This window comes from Vanessa tameamea, chromosome 19 (genome assembly GCF_037043105.1).
Source record: "Vanessa tameamea isolate UH-Manoa-2023 chromosome 19, ilVanTame1 primary haplotype, whole genome shotgun sequence".
NCBI classification, from domain to species: domain Eukaryota; kingdom Metazoa; phylum Arthropoda; class Insecta; order Lepidoptera; family Nymphalidae; genus Vanessa; species Vanessa tameamea.
In genome coordinates this window covers 6419880-6434758 of record NC_087327.1, presented here as the reverse complement: position 1 = coordinate 6434758, position 14879 = coordinate 6419880, and the positions used below count along the sequence as shown (strand labels likewise).

Here is a 14879-nt window from a genome sequence, read left to right as displayed (position 1 = left end):
TTATTAAACTGATATAATTAATTATAAATTCTGTGTTATCATCGCTAACGCCACTAAATGGTTGTTTTGAGCCCAAAGATAAACATAATTGATAAACTAATTAATAATTACAAGTAATATTGTAACTTTATAGCTAACTAGCCTTGCCCGCGACTTCTTGCGCGTTTGAATTTAACAAAAAAGTTATTGTTGTAGCCTAAATTACTCTTTATTACATCACCTATCTGCCAGTGAAAGTCCCGTAAAAATTGGTCGAGCCGTTCCAGAGATTAGCCGTAAAAAACAGACAGACTGACAAAAATTGAAAAATATTATATTTTGGTATATGTACTGTGTATACATACATAGGCATTTAGTAAAAAGTGCTTATTTTAATATTACAAAGAGACACTCGAATTTTATTATATGTATAGATGTAAAAGATAAGGTATGTTGTGTAATTGCAGTTTTGCTATAATTGCAACTACGAACCTATGACCTTAGTTATAAATATTCATTATCACATTATCTACAGACAAACAGCAATAATCAATATTGTTGTGTTCCAATTGGTAGGGTTAGTGGGCCAGTATAACTCCAGGCACAAGGGACATAACATTTGAGTTCCCATTTTAATTAGTTGGTGGAGCACAGGCTATGTAATTAATGGTTAATTGTTTTCTTAGTGTTGAAGTCTACCGGCGACGATGATCACTTGATTTTAGCCTATTTGTCCTTCCTACTTATTCTTCTACACATAATCCGAACTACTATACTTTATATAAATACACCTCCATGTAACAATAACTGGTACTAATAAGTAATGTATTTAGTATTTCATTTACATTCAATATGTATGTAAAAATTTGCTGTTTATGAATGTTGATACCATTTTAATCTCTGAATGAATTAAACAGGACTAATATAAATTGTGATTTGTGATAATATTCTTATTATCCAAAGCGTATCTTAAGCTGATCGAAAGTCGAAGTGATCGACCACAACAATTATTGAAAATATTGACATATGATTTGCCCGTTTTCAATATACTTTTACTGCTTTTACTTCCATAATGTTTATATTTATAATATTAAAGATCTTAAAAAAAACGTTAAATAAACACCTTTGCCTATTTAAACATAGATTATATATAAAAAAAACTAAAATCAAGCATAAAGTTTTTATAAATAAATTCGCTATACTGATTATAATAAAAGTATCAATATTAAAATATTGTTTATTGAATCTATTTATAGTCGATGCCTCATACATAAGTACTCATTACTCGCGTTTCAATTACGCTAACATCTGGCGCACATTTATTTGTTTTGATTGCGTTCTTAAAACTTTTAAAATAAGAACCCTATTACAATGGTGTTACCTTATCTGGTAGTTCTCCAGACCCCAACAACTATAGGCCAATCTTAATACTACTTACCCTCAGCAAAATATTTGAAAAAAAAAATTCTAAATCAATTATTAGCATACTACAATAGACACAATCTGCTTCATAGAAAACAATTTGGATTTACGAGGGGTCGCTCCACTACCGACGCAGGTATCGAGCTTATAAGGAATATCTATGAAGCCTGGGAGAAGTCGCAGGATGCCTTAGGGATTTTCTGCGACTTATCCAAAGCCTTTGATTGTGTTCAACATGAAATTCTGGTCAGGAAACTATATCACTACGGAATTAGAGAATGTGCGCTTGACCTCCTGACTTCTTATCTTAACAATAGAATTCAGAGGGTTGACGTTAAAGAGAAAAGGTCTCCTGGGGTCTCAGTTGGTATGGGGGTCCCTCAAGGATCAATTCTTGGACCTTTTCTATTCCCAGTTGGTATGGGGATCCCTCAAGGATCAATTCTTGAACCCTAACGAAATTAGTCGAGTTCAAAAGGATATCTTCGTGATTGATTATAAATTGACAGATCCCATTTCTACGAAGTAACTAAGTACTAAGCTAACCTCATTGCATCTGATGGTAAATGCTACTTAGTTCAAACGTCGGGCTTAATAAAAAGGACCGCATTTATAGCCCGACTATAATAATTATACATATAAAATGGGTAGTAAAAGAATATTAAATGTAAAATTTTATGTTGTCAATATGCATACGAGTATAAGGTATATCATAAAAAACTTAGTACACTTTAGTATATATCAAATAAAATAATCAATTTTATGATAATATAATAAATAAATATTAATGTAGCTGGAATTCTAATCAACACATGTGCGAGCTATAAAGCAACATTTCCGGTTAAAAGACGATCAAAAATTACGTAAAGCTTATCTGACTGGGTTAGTAGAGACGTAAATATCGCTTGGCGTCATAGCCAAAACCAATATTTATTTTACCTGCTACGCCTTTTCTAAGAATGTTTTTTTTTAATGTTTTAATATATACAGATTTGAAAATTTCCTGACTCTTAACCATAATATATTTCGATATATTTCTATCATTTAGAAATGGGGATTCATCACGATAATATTCTTGCGAGAAAAAATCGACTTACGCATGCCCAACTCGCGTCGTTGTGTTGTTTATCGCGAAGGTAATTGGTAATAATGTCTAATATGTTATTATTACTTTTCGTCGTCTACATCCAAGTTATATTATTGGTTTTGAAGTGTGGCTCCACAGACGAAGCTTATCGCGATAACTTATCATGCCGTCTTTTGATGCGCAAGAGCATACCGGCAGCGAGCAAAGTGTCTTTGACTTCGCCCTAAGCACCGAAGTCTTCGCGAAGACTTCGTACTTGTGTCGTATAGTGTATTTGTGTCTCCTACTTAAAATACACTTTGATTTAAGGCTTGTGTTAAGTAGTCTATTTTATATGCATATGGTGAGGAAATACATGATCTATATACATTCATATAAAATATTATAAACCTATAAAATCATTACATTTTACGACTTAAAGACTAATTAATAAAAGTGTACATGATATAATATACTTATAGTATATCATATAATGTAATATATTGAAGGCTTAATTTTAATGAACACCGAAGTTTAATTATCAAGTTTGTACCATATAGATCAATATTTTTAATTGATTTTAGGTTTTTTAGTTCTCGAACTAAATACTTCGAAAATTCGTTTAAAAGTATTCATGACGTCATTTTTCATAAGTGTATTCGGGTTGTGTTAAAACGTATATGTTGTATTCCACGTATCTCCGAAATTTATACGAATATTACGATAAATTTGAACGTTAAATTTAGGAACTTTTAAAGAGTTTTATAATTTTATAAATGACGAACTCCGTGGTCGTGTAGTGTGTACACCGGTTTTCATGGGTACGCTACTCCGAGGTCCCGGGTTCGATTCCCGGCCGAATCGATGAAGAAAAAGTTCATTAGTTTTCTATGTTGTCTTGGGTCTGGGTGTTTGCGGTACCGTCGTTACTTCTGATTTTCCATAACGCAAGTTCTTTAACTACTTACATTGGGATCTGAGTAATGTATGTGATGTTGTCCAATAATATTTATTTATTTATTATTTAATTTTTTAAATGATGTTTACCAGATTCAAATAGATGTTTAAAAACATAAACAATATGGCCAAGGTGTGGACGATACGAAGCTGCTGTTTTTATAGGGAGTTCGTTGCCATACCTTACTATTTCTAGCTTCAAGGATTTTAATGCGCTCATTTTACTTTGACTTACTTTTATTGTGTAAAATTAAGTCTCCTCTTACCCGCTATCAATTTGAACCGTTTGGACTTATACAACACATATAAAACCAACTTATGTGATAATAAAAGTTTCACTTCTCAAGGTATTCTAAGAGGTCACAAAGGACTCACATGAAGAAGAGCATCACACCAATCCCAATTCCGTATAGTATAGTGTATGTATAGATATTTCCCTTTAAGAGAATATCTTAGTACAGCAGTAGCGTATTAACGGACTGTTATGGTTAGAACCATCAACCAACGTCTTCTCCTACTGTACTTTCTATTACTGTTCCCTTGATATTTTGCTGTACCCCAGACAATGTTTTAGCAAAATTTCTTCATAATCATTTGAATAATTAAGACGTAAAAGAGTCAACAAACAAACAAATAAACAAAACCACATTTGCATCTACAAAATATTATGTTCGAAATAGTGTTTATCAAAAAATGTAGCTAGCACTAATATTATTATCCAATGTAATTGAATGAACCTCAATTACGTCATGTCTACATATTGTTTACGTTATGTTGCGGTTGATTTTGCCCAGTACCATATGATGAACTTTATTAAAGCATTGTTCTTTTCATTCAATGGTAGGCCACCATAAATATGATTATTTATGGTGGCCTATCATATCCAAGTAATACTCACCGATTCTGGTATTGCAATTAGATTTTGAACTTGAATGAGTATGTACGCATAAAGCATTTATTGTATTTTCTTGGTGGTAGGGCTTTGTGCAAACCCGTCTGGGTAGGTACCACCCACTCATCAGATATTCTGCCGCCAAGCAGTAATACTTGGTATTATTGATTTGAAGGGTGAGTACGCCAGCGTAACTACAGGCAAAAAGGAACATCTTAGTTCCCAAGGTTGGTGGCGCATTGGCGAAGTAAGGGATGGTTGTTATTTCTAACAGAACCAATGTCTATGGGCGGTGGTGACCACTTAACATCAGGTGGCACATTTGCCGGCCCGCCTACCAATTACATAAAAAAAGTATGATATCTCCACGTAGAATAAAACAAAGTTTAAACTACGTAACGCATTTCAATGCGGCTTTCATCAATAAAGAGAGTGATTCAAGAGGAAAGTTTATATATATAACACATACATCTTACATTAGAGAAAAGTCGAGAATTTTAACTTTCCTAACCGGAAAGAAACAAGAATTCTTCATTATGAAAGTGTTAGCGGGTTTCTAGCTAGATGCTATATTAACAAAGTATTTTTATCGTTACATTTGTTAATGTAGAAACACCATCGTGTGATACTAAAAATCGTAGCGATATTTTACGAGTATCATCGCTTATAAGAAGAATTATGTGTGTGTGTATGTAAAGTACACACACATAAATCTTGGGGTGAAATTATAAAAGAAATTCATTTAGATTCGAAAAAACATACCATAAATAACATTGTTTATAATAATTTTTGGAATTCAAATAACATAAGATTCCATATATTCTTTAACTGATAGGTAATCGCTTAGTGAACACCTGGTTTTTAATCTGTAACTTATTTATAGAGTGCAGCTCAAGTATTTGTATGGTTGAACACGCTCGACTACCACTGCTTTAAATAGTTTATTTTGCACTATATAGAAAGGTTTTATTCTACACTTACCCGAGCTGTAATTCGAATCATGACCAAATATGGTAAACTGTATGAAATGGGCGTGACGACGATAAGACTCCATAAATAAATACTCATCATAGAACTGTTGGGAACATAATACTTTGAGTTAAGTCATTACGATAAGCTTACGTAACGCGAACGTAATTCCTTCGAATCGTGTAAACTAAATGTTAAAGCCGCTATTTAATGAATGAAGGCGCAATTTGTACACATTTAGACCAGCAATCAATGAAAATTACCACATTTATTAATGTCGGCATTAAATGCCACCAAAATTGTTGTGTTAAATTTATAAAAAAGTTGAATACACGGAACGTCCAATGAGTGGTGACGTTATTACCTAATTTTTTTTACAAAGGATGTGCCATAAGTTACACTAACATTAAAAGAATAAATACTAACTTTCGTGGCAGTTTTTCAACTAGAACTAATATTCGAAAATGATGGAAACTTTAATTTATATTGTAAAAAGATTCAAAAGTGCTCGAAGTATTAATAATTGTTTCGAGTTTGTTTTTAAAACCATAATGGTTTTCGTTGATTTCATTGAGAACTGCGCAAGATATACGATTTGTGGAAATTGTCTAAGTGCGCTGTTCTGAGTTGTATTATTAAGTATTTTGGGATTCGGATTGATAAGAATTTGTTCCCATATAAAAACCCGCCCATGAGAAACGAAAAATATTAGCTGCAAATTTTAAAAGCTCAGCAGTGCAATTCTATAAGACCTCACACAACATCGTAAATATCGTATCTCACGCGTGAAATGTCAAGATCTACACGCTATTTTCATGTGCGTATCCTTTAAATTCTTCTATTATTATAATCAATACGCATATTATTTTCTGACATTTCACGATAGTGTCGTCAGTCAATACATAACATCATCTATGTTAACCTTTTTCAATAAATGACTATCATTAAAATGTCTATATAGAAATATTTTTTAATCAAACTTTTTGATCGAGTAACGCGATTGAGTTAATTCAGGAATGCATTAAAAAAAATCTTTCAACTTAAATTGTGATGCTGGCACACAAGAAATAAAAAAAAAAGATAAATTAAAGATAAGATGCACTACACACAAGGACAACAAGTCAGTGGACATACAAATTCAATACTAAAAAAAGTAACTCATTCAAATAAGGAAACTAACAAACGAACTCCTTCAGTATAAGTTTAAATTCAAAAAGTATATAGAAACAAAGTCATAAAAACCGTCAAACTTTTAATTAATTTAATTTGTATTGAATGTATTATTCATCGTTTACAGTTGTAATTAATCATAATGTTTTATTAGCGCAGCGTGTAAAGTCCGTTTTATTTATTCGATTAGAGATAAAATGTTTTTAATACATGATAATAAACATTGTTATGTTATTGGATTACTGGGACGATTAAATCAAATCTGAAATGATAATAATCTAAGTTCTTCTTTTAAATAATTTAGTTTATCATACGGTCCAACATTAGTGTATTTATGTACGTGCAGATTGTCTCGTTGGTCTGTAAGGGAGCAGCCGGAGTAGACCCCGAGATTTTGGGTTCCAACTTTAGTTTGTCAATAAAGAATAGTCAGTTACGCTCATGAAATTCTCAATAGCAGTCCGGCATCTGAATGGTAGCGGTTACTCTCCCATTGCTGGGAAAGCACGTGAAGCCGTTGCTTCAATACCTGAACTCTTTCCGGTCGTATAATATAATGAGAATGAGGCTGATCACTCTCTACTTGTTTTTGAGCGTACTCTTGTCTTCCTTAGGAACACGGCCGCCAAGAACAAAATCACTGTTTATATAGGTAATAAATTATCTTAATCTAGAGGACAGTATTATTAAAAGGATGCGAATATTGTTATAAGTATCTATATAGCCTATTCCAATGGAAGTAGGAAAAAAGATAAACAAAACTTAGATTTACGTATTTCATGCGATTTGCTAATAATTTAGCTATATTGTGCACTACTTACAGTTCTTGATTAATATATCTTTAATTATAATACAAAACTATTACAATTAACTACTTATTTCCACTTTAATTTTACTTCCAAGATTCCGATAACAGTTTCGTCGACGTTCAAAACGCAATTTTTTCGCAAATCCATATGGAATATTATAGATTAATCAAGCTCTCGACCAATGATATCGCGTCAATTTGCTTTCATATGTTGTTTATTTGACTTTTATCCTACTTTGGTTGGAATTGAGTATAGGTATAAATGAATACTAATAACATTCTTACCTCTTTCCCTTTGCTTGCTTGGTCCAAATCCAGTCGGTATTGATTCGGGTCCAACAGTAGTCGGAAAGTTCTGGAATCGCCATCAAGTTCCGGTCTCGGCTCCGGGCCTTCTTCGATGACCCTACCTGAAGCATCCAGCATGCCCTCGACTTCGCAACCTCTTACATAGACTATCCCTGCTTGTTCCACCATACTCCTCTTATAATCGTATTTTGTTCCTATGAAAATAAAATTAGAAATATTGAAAAACCCTATTGCAATATGGTGATTTTAAGGATCGTTTATGTAATGTATGTAATAAAGTGAAACGTTATAAATATCTTAACTAGAATACATCTATTTGTCATACTTGGTGGTAGGGCTTTGTGCAAGCCCGTCTGGGTAGGTACCACCCACTCATCAGATATTCTACCGCCAAATAACAGTACTCTGTATTGTTGTGTTCCGGTTAGAAGGGTGAGTGAGCCAGTGTAATCACAGGCACAAGGGACATAACATCTTAGTTCCCAAGGTTGGTGGCGCATAGGTGATGTAAGGAATGGTTAATATTTCTTACAGCGCCTTTGTCTATGGGCCGTGGTGACCACTTACCATCAGGTGGCCCATATGCTCGTCCGCCAATCAACGCCATAAAAAAAAAAAAATAGCGTTTCATTTTACGGTATTGAAGTCAATGTGTTTAAACGCCATCTATTGCCGAACTACTACTAAACACATATACCAACATACTTTTTATACTTATAGTTATGACCTAGGATAGATATATTGGACTATAGTATTCCATTATATAAATATATCGTCACTAACATAGATTATTTATTTTTCTAAAAAGAGTTTCGCATTACAAAAGAACTACAACAAACGACCCAACTTTATTATCTTGGTGTGCGTGACAGTTACGTTTGACTCGCCAAACGTCATAATAATTTACTAGTGTGCGTGTACTCTTTGAACAACAGTTTTTCGATGCGTTCTCAAATTCAGTCAGTCAGTTATTATCGACGTTCGGAAATTGGGACGAAGTTCAATATCAGACACTTCAGACACTTGGCGGTTGAGATCTAGGCCGAAATAAGTTAACGACTTTAACCGTCGTAGTACATCGGTTACAGTTCGAGTGTTTGTCTGAATCACAGACACATGCGTCCTACTTCAGTTATCACAAAACAATCATTAAGAAAATAGTGTGAACTGATTGCGGTTATAATTGGTATGTTTGTATTTTCATAAATTAAAAATCTTATTATATATTATTCATATTTCATTTAATTACTCCCAAGACTTAAACGCTGTTAAATTATTTAATTTACGTACGACCGGGTCTCCCACGACACTTGCGTTTGTTTATTATTAAAACGATGAGATAACTCAAAATCTACTAATGAGTATTCCGAAATATCACTCGTTTTATTCACCGATCGTAAAATATACATTAATCGCCACGAGATACATGTTTACAGTCGTACGCGTTAAGATCTTTATAGATTAGGCTTGTGTTAAATTCGCACAAAACTTTTATGGCTCAATAAATTTTATATTTCGAATGACCCTCGCATGATCTAGTTATTCTTAAAAAAAAAAAATATTTTTTATGTAGCATCGGTAAAAGTTCGGGAAAATAGGCTACCTGATGCTTAGTGGCCACCGCTAGTGGACATTCCTTTTATCGCCGATGTGCCACCAACTTAGGAAACTATTACGTCCCTTGTGCCTCAAGTTATACTGGCTCACCTTTCGAACCGGAACACAACAATACTAAATATTGCTGCTTTAACTGCATTTTAGTTAGGATAGGCTAACAGAGCAGATATGTATTATACCGGGTTCTAAAGCGTATATGCTCTCTTTAGAACCGGATGATTTTATCAGTTAAAAATCGGTTCAGTATTATTTAAATATAGTGACCAAAAAAAGTGGAAAAAATATATACTAGAAAGTCCTTAAAAAAAATCAATCATTCACAAATTGAACATATTGATTTAATATTTGGTATTAACCTATAATCTTTATGCTTTAATCTTGTAAACTTTTATGAATGAACATAATGGGCAATTCAGTTTCTCGATATACGCAGAGATATACGCAGCGGCAACACAATGAGATGCATTACATAAACAAACACTAACTTATCTTAATGTCGTCTTTATTTACTCTGTACTGGAGCAATTTTTATTACGAAACCTAATTAACAATAATAAATCAACGCTGTATATTTTAGTCCTAATCACCAGCTACGTAAATATTCGAAATCGATCCTAAAACACACTACATTAAGTCTCAAAGTAACATGTTGCGTTCCTCACCTATACCCTGAGTTGGTCGAACAGTGACCAGGAAACAGACGTCATGTTTTCTTAAGCTCTCCCATTCATGTTTGATTTCGTTCCTCACGCTCAAAGTCACGGTGACGTCAGCGCGCACTCTGGAAGGAGCCTTCTCCCCAATGTTTGGTTTCGCAACTTCCACAACAGCGAAGCTTTGTATGGGATGGGCCATACGAGCCCAGCCGCCAAAATAAACACTGCCGTCTTCTGCCAGCCTAATTCAAATAAAATTACGAAATAAACAACACGGAAAAAGATTAGTTTATTTAAATAAATTTGTTTGTACATGTTCCAGTGCTTGCTCTTTGAACTGCCTCCATAGTGGGTATTAGCTAATGTCATCCTTATGGAGTTTCTAAGTGCAGCAATAGAGCAGGTATATACCTCAGTTCATACAACAAAAGACGAATAAAAAAAAAAACGAGTACAAATTCCCGGTTGTATGTTCCCGTATTAACAAATCAAAAGTGTTGTCACTTTAATGATTAATCATTGACGTATTAAAAAAAAAGATACGATTGATTTGTATTCGCTTTTGTTACTTCACTATATTGTCCCACGCGCTCCATCTACCTTTTGTTTAATAATCTAAGGTATATATTACGTTATACGTAAAACATAATTTTGAATGTGACTTACACTGATAACATCCTTTGTTTTATATCTATACTAAAAGCAAACAAGCCATGCTATCCTGTTATGGCAAAGGATTATGAGCTCATTCCAACAAGCTCCTTCAATACGCTTTGTTCATAAATTTATTATATAATTTTCCGTGACGTACTAACGAAGTTTTCTAGGAAGCTTGTAAGTCTATGACCCACGGAGGCAGATTAGTAAAGTAAAGTTTACGTGTGAAACTGCACGGAGCAAATGGTTAAATAAAATCCAATTAAATTACCATGGCGCTAGTCGATACACGGCGTCTTCTATGTCTTGTCGAATTTCATCTGCAACAAAATTAGCATAAATATAGACACACACTTTATCTGCGGCATAAATATCGTCTAGTGTTATCAACGCAAGTGACAGTCAGACAAACAGTATACGATCTGTTGGTTAATTTTGCAAATATAACCAAGGCTATCTTATCTGACTCCTGACTTATTATAAATTAAATCCCATAACAAAAGACTCATATCAATAATTTCTGTGACTTTCGATTACACAGGGAAATGCTGTTACATTTCCCTGTATAATCGAAAATCACAATTTTCTGAATGAAAATTAAACAAGCTCTGTTCGTCACCAGTGAACCCTTATAATTTATAATAAACTTAATAATTTATTAGTCATTATAGTTCTGTTAGCCAAACGACATTAGCTACGAACAATTTTAAACTATTAGTCAATTATGTGTGTCAAAGCAAATCTTGAATGGGCACCAACTATTCCAACTGCTCGTATTAGCGTAATATAATTATGCAAACAAAATATTACGCTCATTCAATATTAACTCTGAAGTCTATTGCAAACGAAGGAGTAGAAACAAACTACGTATATTTACGTATTCCATGCAATGTAAATAGTTCTGCTATATTATACACAAACAGCTATTGGTTGATATATCTTAATTTTTCAAACTTGAATAGTTCAGATCACAACTTTTTTTTTTCGGTGTAAAACCGCAAAAACGCGTTTCCCCCACATGATGTGGGGGTGTATGTGGGGCTCGCGCGCGCTTAAGGCGCCGGAATACCCACTAAAAAACCGGCGGTACCCACTCCGTCTTTTCGGGAAACGTCACAGGATCGCTTGCACATACTACCGTGAATTCAGATTATAACTCCTCCGACATTCAAAACGCCATATTTTGCGATTTCATTATAATTATACATTGTTCAAAACAAAGTTTCATGACTATTGATATCGCGTTAATTTAATTTCAAAGTTGTTTATTTGTCTTAAATCCTCTTATGGATTTAAATCTAATAATCGCGGGAGCTTTGTTCTTGCTGAAGAGAATCATGTCATATTATCAAACTGCGGTTATACTAATAACCATAACATTGTTAAGCACTTCAATCCATCGAGGCAAAGCGTCAACCATCTTTATGGCGACATGTAACAAACCCACCAGGAAAATCTTTACCAGTCAATGATAAGAGTGCCATGAAGCCGGCGGGGGTGGTTCCCTTACCCATGAATAATTGTTCTGGTCAAGGAATGCATTATAAAAACTCTTCACTCATCATCCCATTATTGATATGGTTAGATTAAAATACAGCTTTAGACAAACCACATGAATAACACTTAAAACATTTGTTGTTTATGCAAAAAATATTTTAAATACTTGTGATTAGGGAACAAAAAAGTGTGTCATGAACAAATATACTTTTCAAGCAAACAATTCCGATTTTACAAAGGGTTGTAGTTCGTCATTTGATTACTATGCTTATAAATAACTGTGACTAAAACATTAAGAATTTAACTTTATCTAAACGGAGCTATCGGGGGTCACGTATTTTTTATTCCTATTAATTCATAAAAAAATCTTATATTGATTAGATTTACTAAATTTAGTGCATAATGTTCTGATGTTTAATTTTTATTAAACAAGGTATTGAAGTCGATTATGTCAGGTTATACAATGTAGGAACCAGTTTTTTATTTATAAAAATCATCGAACACTCAACTGAAAATGACCAGCAACAAATCGAAAATCAATACAATAACCCAGACACTATATGAAATAACATTAAATACTCCATACATATCGTATTGAAAATGAAGCGTGTAATATTTTGGATTACATGACGTCATAGAGCAATCAAACCACAACATCAAGCGCTCGTACACCAAACAGAATAACATTCAGTTTCCATTACCAGATAAGCTGGCTCCATAAAAGTGTATCGAACAGTGCTATTCATTGTTGGGATAATGATAATACGAATTCTTATTAAATCTTTAAATTGACTGATTAAATTCACATGACAATGTCAATATTCATACGTCAATATTGTTACAGTAACGCTAACCGATTTATATATCAACATTATTTGTAATTCATAAACATCCATGGAATTATCTGACGTAAAATCCTAATTAAATTTATCAATCCTCTGCTTCTGTTTCGACATAGGTAACTCATAGAAGTGTAATACTCGTAAAAGAACAATTAACACATTCTACTACATTAGACAGAGGTATAATAAAAACATCAGTACTGCTAGAATAGGGAGGCATTATTTATAATTTCGCTTGCCGCAAAGCCGGTCTAGACTAGACTGCGTACGAAATTGGACATTGTACAAGTTGGAGCGACGCGAAGTAGGTGAACTTGCATCGTGTACCTCTATATATATCTTTGGTATATATAAAATTATGTCATGAGGGCGGTACGAATCGCAAAAATGAGCGCACCGAGCCATTTACAGTGACGACGCGTCAATCACATGTCTTAAACGACGTATTTTCAATTACATACTGTATATTAAAAAATAAAGACACAGTATGTGAATAAAAATACTTTAAACTAATTGCTTACATTTTACAAACAAGCGGAAAGAATAAACACAATAGTTGGATAAGCGTAAAGTTATCGAAATAAAAGGGCATTTACATATTCATAGTGATCAGATGTTAAATACTAATCTTTATAAGTTATTAACGTTTCCAAGAATATGAATGATTGTATATATTTAAGATAGATACACAATCATGTATGAAATTACAAATGATGTTGAGCCCCACCTACATCCTAAGTGTATAATCTAAGACCATCATTGTATGGAAAATACATTTGATGCAATTACTTACTCATGTATTGTTAGTCATTTATTGTAAACAGGAACAATTATTAAAAAAATATTTATTATTTATTTATTTTAGTTTTAGCTAAATTGAATTATTTTGCCGATTCAGAATGTCGTCGTGTCAGTGGATAAAATGTTTGGAAGCTCGTGCAAGCGGCTATTGAGGCAAGGAATTCGATCCCTGTTCACAATAAATATGAAGGTTTGTCTTTGTTCCTATAAAAAGAGAATCCCAAGAGAGTTTAAGAGAGAAGAACTATGAAGTATTTATGAATCTGAATATATTTATAATTCAACATAAAAAGAAAGATCTGTTAAAAAATATTATCTAGTAAAACCATGAGAAAACCTGTATATTACGCAAGAAATTCGAAGTTGACTTTCGCCATCGGGCTATGGAACACAATTTGTCTTTCAACACACTACATAACATACATAACATAATCAGCCTGTAAATTTCCCACTGCTGAGCTAAGGCCTCCTCTCCCGTTGAGGAGAAGGTATGGAGCAAATTCGACCACGCTGCTCCAATGCGGGTTGATGGAATACACATGTGGCAGAATTTCGTTGAAATTAGACACATGCAGGTTTCCTCACGATGTTTTCCTTTACCGCCGAGCACGAAATGAATTATAAACACAAATTAAGCACATGAAAATTCAGTGGTGCCAGCCTGGGTTTGAACCCGAAATCATCGGTTAAGATGCACGCGTTCTAACCACTGGGCCACCTCGGGCATCACACTACACAATTACCATATTAATAAAAGTCGTTCTTACATGTACTTTCCAGTCGGAACAAGTTAAAGTTCCTCAGCAAATAGTCGTGGAGCGTTAGGAACTGCAGATTCAATTTCGGTAAGGCCAGACAGTTCTCGCCGCTGTATATCTCCGTGGGCACCACATTTTCGTCCCAAATTATTTCTTCGGTTGGATACAGAGGCATTAGATTCAGTTCTTCTAATTGTGATATTCTGCGTTCGTGGCGTGATATCTGGTACAAATAATTTTATTATGTGTTGTTTCTTAAATTATTTGAAAACACAAATAAACCAGTTTTAATATTGAGAAATTGTGTATCAAGTATCAGGGTTGTGCCAGGTCGTCTGGGTAGACTCGACAGCTATTGTACCGTGAAATACACTTGGTGATTCTGTGTTTGGTTGTGGAAGGAGATGCACGGCACAAAGGAAATAACATCTTACTTCTGATTGGCATCTTACTTCGCGTCGACTCAGAGGAGTCTACAG

At 33.8% G+C, this 14879-nt stretch overlaps 2 protein-coding genes across 2 annotated transcripts in view; one reads left to right on the top strand and one right to left on the bottom strand.

The window, feature by feature from the left end:
- LOC113399472 (RNA helicase aquarius) overlaps window positions 1–14879 on the bottom strand; it is a 75818-nt gene that overhangs the window by 12430 nt on the left and 48509 nt on the right. The window contains exons 10-13 of the mRNA XM_026638614.2: window positions 14410–14623; window positions 10774–10822; window positions 9852–10087; window positions 7549–7766 (exon numbers count right to left, since the gene is read on the bottom strand). Coding sequence (XP_026494399.1) covers window positions 7549–7766; window positions 9852–10087; window positions 10774–10822; window positions 14410–14623 — 717 coding nt within the window. The remainder of the gene's footprint in view (window positions 1–7548; window positions 7767–9851; window positions 10088–10773; window positions 10823–14409; window positions 14624–14879) is intronic.
- Window positions 185–14879, top strand: part of LOC113399382 (uncharacterized protein C14orf119) — a 292988-nt gene continuing 278293 nt past the window's right edge. The window contains exon 1 of the mRNA XM_064217947.1: window positions 185–191. The gene's annotated coding sequence lies outside the window, so the exon portion shown is untranslated. The remainder of the gene's footprint in view (window positions 192–14879) is intronic.